Genomic DNA, 7,617 nt, shown 5'->3' with positions numbered 1-7,617 from the left:
ACACACACACACACACTCTCTCACACTCACACTCACACACAGACACACACACACACACACACACAGGACTGAGACATCGAGACATCGGGCCCCTGCCAGGCTACGAGCCTCAATCGCCACGGCAACAGAACTTTAAGGCCAGTCTTCCCACAATGCACCAATGCACCAGTGCACTAATTCAGTCCTGTGTGCGAATGTCATGATGTCATGAAACATGTTTGCAGGTCATTTTACTTCTGTAATGGATGAAGGATATTCATGTAGACTGCGCTTTAGTGCGTTGATTTTGATTGATTGGATGGTAAAGGTGTCTCTATATGACAGTTGGATATAAATAAGGGATCAGTGACATCAGCATGGAGCACGTTACTATTCTGATGGTTATGAAGGAGTCGTGGTTTGACTGCTTAGTCAAAATCAAATCACCTTTATTTCTATATTATTTCTATATTTCTAGGTAGATTGTTCCAGAGTTTGGACGCTAAATAGGAAAAGGAACCACTCAGGGCTGACAGAGCAGCCTTCAAGTGTTAGACAGTGTTCTAGGTTATTACATGCAGAGGTTTTAGGTCCGATATTATTTACAGACTGTATGATGAAGCTGAGGAACCATAAATGCATTTACACCTCAACATTTCAAATGCATAAATAATTTTATAAGATGAATGTTTTACATATTTTTTAAACATACAAATAAATGTTGGGGAAAATGATACTTTTAAATACGATCAAAGCACCAGTAGGTGGCGGCAAATGTTTTAATGAGTGAGTCATTTAGTCATTCATTCAACCGATTCGTTCAAACGGCCTGATTCATTCAGAAACGAGGCAAGTGATTCTTTATGAATGCGTCACTGAATCATTGACTCACTCGATTCGTTCAAAAACGTGGATTCATTCAGTAGCGAATCACCGCTGTGTTGCTCGGAGACACACATCAGTTCTGCTGTGGCTTTGATTGGAACGATTTTCGTTTGTGAAATTGAGCAAAAACAGTAGATGTAGGTGTCTAGGTGTCTAAAATGTAAGTCACTTCATTTTAACTTCTTGTTTACTGAACTACTATTGTATAAAATCAGTGTCACATTGCAATCGTGTTGATATTGATATTCGGGGAAACATCTTGGTCGTGTAATGTTGCTTACTTAAATCATATTTCATAAATATGGTTTTTTTTTCTACGGCAGTAGGCATCCTTTTAGTGCCGACGTCACAATTACGTCACAGCGCTAGCTGGAGGCAAAACAAACCAGCACAGATTCGACTATATAAGGAGCTTAAATCTTGTTGTGATGTTGGGTGCCAGAATCGACGGAGTACAGGCTCCAATTTGACATTTTATCGCATATCTGCTGCCACTGCCAGACAAAAAACCCACCACAGCTGTGGTTAAGAACGCAATAAAACGAGCGGACCGGACAGAAACAATCGCCAAAAATGCTTGCGTTTGCAGCGCACACTTCTTATCAGAAAAGGTTAAATAAAGTATTGTCTTTTGTTGTTATGGATTATGGTTTGTGTTACGCGTCTAAAGATTTCTTATGCATCTCACAACATGCAAGAGTAGCCTTTGTCGTGTATGAAAGTCTGTGCATGTGTGTAAAACAGCAAACTGACGGTTTATATGCTTAAATCACCTGTAATTGTATATACATTGTGATTGATTGTGGCTGGAATTTTTAAGAACTTGGTAAGAAAGAATAATCAAATACAGAAAGTTGAAAATTTGCCGTTTGTGGGTTTTTTATTTCTAGAAAATATTCACATCTTTAATTGTATTGTATGTAAAGTAATGTAACGGTACTGTAATGTCACTGTAAACTCACATTATTTACAGGAGGTATACTTTAAAATAACTATTTGGCCATTACATACATACATCTTCAAATAATATATCCATCACATTAAATGTTGAACTTTTTCTGTATTTTGTCCCAGTTCACCCTCGTGTAGCTGTAAAAATAGTAGCCTGCTGACACTGAACTACATCTTCATGACTAGATAGACACAGGTGAATTTCTCTTTACTATACTCGTTAGGTGTCTCTATCAGGGGTGAATGAGTCACTCAACCGGAGGTAATCCTGGCCGATCTGAGTGTACGGGTCGGCTAGTCTGCTTTCGTCCGTTAAAGTTCACTTTTTCAAATAACAATCGCTGTGGCAGTGAGTGACCGTACATATTCAGGTCAAATCGGGGTTTCTCCAGTCATTGTTACAAAATAAGCTAACAAAACTTCCTAGCTAGCGTTAGTGAAGCGGTCAGGGAATCCAGCTCCGGCCACAGAAAAACATCACCGTGTTTACTAACTGAAAAGGGGTCTATAACTTTCTATGAGTTACTTTGTGTGTGCTGTTGCGCTAATTCGTTTTGATTTCTGCACGAGTCTCAATCTCTCTCACTCATCTGGCACAACATAAATACATTATCAGTCGCCGTTTACACTGAATGCAATTAAAATTAGAATCATTCTCACGAGAAAAGACATGTTTACATGCGGATGTGAGAGTAAGTGTGATGTCAAAACAGACTGGCTCAGAATCGGCAGACAGAGGAAAATCGGCTCATTCCGGTCCCAGGCCGGTCGATCGGTGCATCTCTAGAAACCGGTTTCAGTTTTTACCCACGGGTAAGTTCACGTTAAGTTTGAGTTTTCAGGCTCAAGAAGGTGGGTTGGTTTTGAGCGGGTTTTATTATTTCATGAATAAAATAATATATTAACCGATACCCTCAAAACAACATATGCATCATTTTCAGTGTCAGCAGTCAGAATAATCCAATTTAAATGCAAAAAGTGCCCAATATAAGTGATAGGAAAAAGCAACGTAATTAGCAGGTATTTCACACTCGTTCATGCACACATCAGGACAGTCAAAACTGATACATACTGAATTATAATCCAACAATTAAAAAATAAATAACAACAACAATAATGCGCTTACCTTCATGTTGCTCTATAATTTTACACAGAACTCGATTAAGTTCATATTGTAGAACATAATACAGAACTTTGCACAGTCGAAACTAATCAAGTCTAGCAGTTTTCAAGGATTTATCAATCTGGGGTGCGTTTCCCAAAAGCTACTATGGTCGCAAGTTCCGTCGTTACCAATAGATTTCAGTGGAACTAACTACCATAGTTAGCTAACGATGCTTTTGGGAAACGCATCCCTGGACTGTTTAAAAGAAAAAAGACAGGATCGTATGTACCGAGATATTTATTTTCGGTTATGATTAATTCAGATGTGCTCTGATTTCGGAGTTGCAGTGATAGAGCCTTCGTGTCATCTCACTCCACAATAATTCACGTTTTGAGAGAGTCACTCTCCCACTCTTTATCTTATATTTAGGCATTGTGATAACTTGACTATACAGTCATACTACATTCAAAATCAGATACGTTATAACTTATAACACTAAAAACTTGTCACTTATGAATCATAACGTCTGTCTGCTGAGCCCTCGTGATAAGTGCGGCTGTCGACGTTTACATCAGCATCAGCACCAGCGCCTCTGCAGTGTGTGTGTGTGTGTGTGTTTAGTAACGTTGTGATGACTGATTGGATGCAGTACATGCACACTTGGGCTTGTTTGTTAAACAATTAGCCTATGCAATTTATATGTTTGAAAACCACCAAACTGATCCCAAACCAGCTCAGATTTTGTCCACCCACCCAAGCCAATTTTTACCCGCACAATCAAATTCAAAACCGCCCAATCTGGCAACACTGAATTGGACCAATCAGCTGTGAGCAAAGTGACGTATATCTGATGCAATGAAGCCACTTCCCCGTATCTCTCACTCCAAATTAATCTTCAGCAGAAAAGTGAATTGCGCTGACTCTCGCGAGACGTGCATCCAGCTGACGCTTTGCTGATGCTCTCCACACGTTCCCTGTGATTGGCTGTTTGCTGCACGTGTCACACGTTCAGGTGCATGCGCTCCAGAGTTAATCACAAACTCTGGTTCAAACTCTGAGTTGGGAGGGAAGGTTTATATTGAGCTTTGTGAGCCCAGTGAACCTGATCTTAACCAGGTTGGCTTTATCGGGTTTTGTCAACTCAAAACTTACTCTGCAACTCTTGAGTTTGTTCATCTCACTTCGTGCTACAGGCCACTGAGCAATACTGAAAATATTACTATAAATTGTAGCAACACCTCCCACTTTACCTTTTGGATGCGGCTGATTTTTATAACAGTAATCTAACCCTTAACAATACCAGTTCAGCATTATATTAACAGTGCTCTGACAAAGTGGCAGTGATTTTTCAGCCTGGGATGAATGTCAGAATGAGCGCAGGCGCTCTGTGTGATTGATAGTCGTTTAAATCGGCACTTTTCATTTTATTGATTATGTGTGCGACTGCATGCTGTCCAGTTCATTTTTACTGTCTGTCAGACGCTGCAGGTCAGGGCTTTGTGCATTTGCAGTCCAGCTCTGAGATGAATGTTTATGCCATGCAAATGTGAGTCTGACCTGCACCAAAACACCTGCGCAGATGCAGTCTGAACCTCTGTCCACAAATACACTGGTCTAATCAAACTGGAAAATGGTGCAAACTTGATCAAATATGTGACAAATTCAAATGATGCTGCATTAGCTCTACACAAGACGATAGTGTGATTATTCAGCTCAGTTCAGTTCTGTGATGTTCTCGTGGTGGCTTCAGTAACGGTACAGTAAAAGCCGAGTGAGATGTGATGGGCTGAGTACAGGTTGCTTTGCAGTGTTTGTCTTTGTTTGATTGGTTCAGTTAGTGAACGTTTGTTGTGTTGATCTGTCTGGAAGAATAGTTGGGTACACTGAACCAGAAGAAGGATGGACTGACCAATCAGCACCAAATCAGACCCTTTCACAGATTTATCGTATCGTCTCCTCAACAGGTTTGACAACCGTTTTCAATCGTTTGCATGATGTGTTTGCGGTGTTTACTCCAGGAGGCCAAGCAGCGAGAGCTTCTGGATGTGGGGACTCTGGAGGGGAGGCTGGAGAACCGGACACTCACAGTGGTCAGCGGTGCAGACATGGTCAACATCACCTGCCTGAACTTTACAGCCTTCAACGAAGAGGTGGCCAAGGTAACGTCTGCTCTGACACTTAGAAACAGACACTGCGCTGAGAAGAGAAACACACTAGATATGAGATGATGTGCTTAATATTGCATACGAGCCGCAGAGCAGAAGCCCCCCGGTGTCCTGACAGCCTTGTGTTCAGTCTCTAAACACACAACTATCAGACCTTCAGTGGCTCTCTTTCAGTGACACTCCCTAAAGGAATTTCACAAAATAATTTATCTTGTTCATTTATTTTGAAAGGTGCGTTTTGCTTTAGGAAACAATCATAACCATTAACCTAATTTTAGAATAAGTCATCAAGAAATCCAAAAACATCAGCTACAAATATGCAGCAACAGATAGAAATCCAGCACATACACCAATAAATCATGCAGTTTTCTTCTGATCACAGAGAAACAACAAGAACATGAACCGATAGTTTGGTGCTGATAGACATCGTCTGATTCACTTTATCAGAGCCACAAACACCACTGAAAGAAAACACTAACGCTGATGGGAACTAATGAACGTTGTGATGATATTTATGATGGTCTTTGTCCGTTCTCTCATTCAGATCATGTTAATGAACTTTCCTGCATTCGGCTGCTGATTGTCTTTTGTATCGAGTCTCTTCAAGCACTAAAGTTCATCCAGACTTGATAACGTGTGTTGGTGTGATGTATGTTTTCTGTGTGTTTAGGAGTGGGCCGAAGAGCTTTTCAGCTTGGCGTCGAACCTGCTGGCTCAGAACATGTCCAGAGAATCCTGTCTGGAGAAAGTGTGAGTGTCTCCCGTTCCTCTGAGAAAGAGATGAGTTTATGATGTCATGAACACACTTTACAACACATGTTTCTCATTTCACATACACAGAGGTTTTGTAAAACTCCAAAATAAAATGCCTGGACCAGTGAATATGAGGCTTTTCACACTATAATGATGCAGCATGTGTTAGCCGTTGTGTTGGTCATTCTAGCTCACATCTGTTGGTTCTGACACTGAAACGAAAATGAAAATCAGCCTTTCTTCACAGACTCAGCGCTGCTGCGAGTCTAAATGACTTCCAGGCTTCACGTAACATCTGCTAGCGTGAGCTGGTTGAGTATTAACTCTGCTCAGCCGGTGCGTAGCGATAGCATGACCGCGGCCGTCTGGTCACATGATGAAGGTCCGGGACTCAATCCCATGATGCCGCTCTCCCACACCGGATCGTAAATCAGGACGGCTGTGACTTTGGCCGGGAAAGAGTCCAGCTGCATTAATTATTTGCAAAAAGCCACTTACAGCTGAATAGTTAACGATAGTTTTTTGCACACGGACTGTTTTTAGACACAAGTCTTGTGCTTTTTACATGCTTCAATACCATTGCAAAGCATTCTGGGATGGGAGAGAAGCAGTGTGGGAAATGTAAACTATCTAAACACACTCTCACACACACACTCACACACTCTCTCACACACTCACACACACACACTCACACACTCTCTCACACACTCACACACACACTCACACACTCTCACACACACACACACTCACACACTCACACTCACACACACACTCACACACTCTCACACACACACACACTCACACACTCACACTCACACACACACTCACACACTCTCACACACACACACACTCACACACTCACACTCACACACACACTCACACACTCTCACACACACACACACTCACACACTCACACTCACACACACACTCACACACTCTCACACACACACACACTCACACACTCACACTCACACACACACACACACACACACACCAGCACAGAAATGCACGTGCTCACCAGCGTAAATAACTATAAATCAGTAGTTAAGCTGGTCCGATGCACTCGTTACTGTATATAAGGAAATATGTACAGTAGCTCAATGCAGCAGTATGTCATCATATTATTATTTTTTTTAAATGAGGTTTAAATGTTGTATTTAGTGTAAATTTAGCCCTATTGTGTTGTGTTGAATTATGATTGTGTGTGTGTGTGTGTATGTTTATGTGGTTTATGAGGACACAAATTTGTATAATGACAAAGGTATGACAGGTATTACAAGGAGAAGGTGACTTTTCAGGACATTACCCCATGTCCCCACTTTTCAAAACGCTTAAGAGAGAGAGAGAGAGTGTGTGTGTGTGAGAGGGAGAGTGTGTGTGTGTGTGAGAGAGTGTGTGTGTGTGAGAGAGTGTGTGTGTGTGTGTGTGTGTGTGTGTGAGAGAGTGTGAGTGTGTGTAAGGGGAGACGTGAAATGAATAAATAGCATGTGTGAGTACGAGGCTTTATCCATTAGTACTAGTAAGTATCCGCAGCACAGCCCATTATTATCGGTGACTGGCCAATTCTCTATGAAGTCTGTCTGTTCAGGCTGTGTGTGATCATGATTCGTTCTGTTCTTCACAGGTACACAAGACTGACGTTACAGCTGACGGCCGAGGCTGGCATTCCTGTGAAAAAGTGGGTAAAAACAGCAAATGTTAAGCAGGTTCACCTCAACATGTCTGTACAGATGCTGTCGTATTCTGTCTTCCAGTATCTTCCGTCTGTTCTCGGCCGAC

At 41.6% G+C, this 7,617-nt stretch overlaps 1 protein-coding gene across 1 annotated transcript in view; it reads left to right on the top strand.

The window, feature by feature from the left end:
* The window catches only part of plcb1l (phospholipase C beta 1-like), a 96,414-nt gene that overhangs the window by 53,209 nt on the left and 35,588 nt on the right, over window positions 1-7,617 (top strand). Inside the window, exons 4-7 of the mRNA XM_016249387.1 lie at window positions 4,939-5,079; window positions 5,756-5,835; window positions 7,463-7,516; window positions 7,593-7,617. The exon at window positions 7,593-7,617 is cut by the window's right edge and continues 51 nt beyond it. Coding sequence (XP_016104873.1) covers window positions 4,939-5,079; window positions 5,756-5,835; window positions 7,463-7,516; window positions 7,593-7,617 — 300 coding nt within the window. The remainder of the gene's footprint in view (window positions 1-4,938; window positions 5,080-5,755; window positions 5,836-7,462; window positions 7,517-7,592) is intronic.

Source organism: Sinocyclocheilus grahami, unplaced genomic scaffold (assembly GCF_001515645.1).
Source record: "Sinocyclocheilus grahami isolate Dianchi unplaced genomic scaffold, SAMN03320097.WGS_v1.1 scaffold924.1, whole genome shotgun sequence".
NCBI lineage: Eukaryota > Metazoa > Chordata > Actinopteri > Cypriniformes > Cyprinidae > Sinocyclocheilus > Sinocyclocheilus grahami.
The sequence above is the reverse complement of the archived record's forward strand: the minus strand, read 5'-3'. Positions and strand labels throughout refer to the sequence as shown.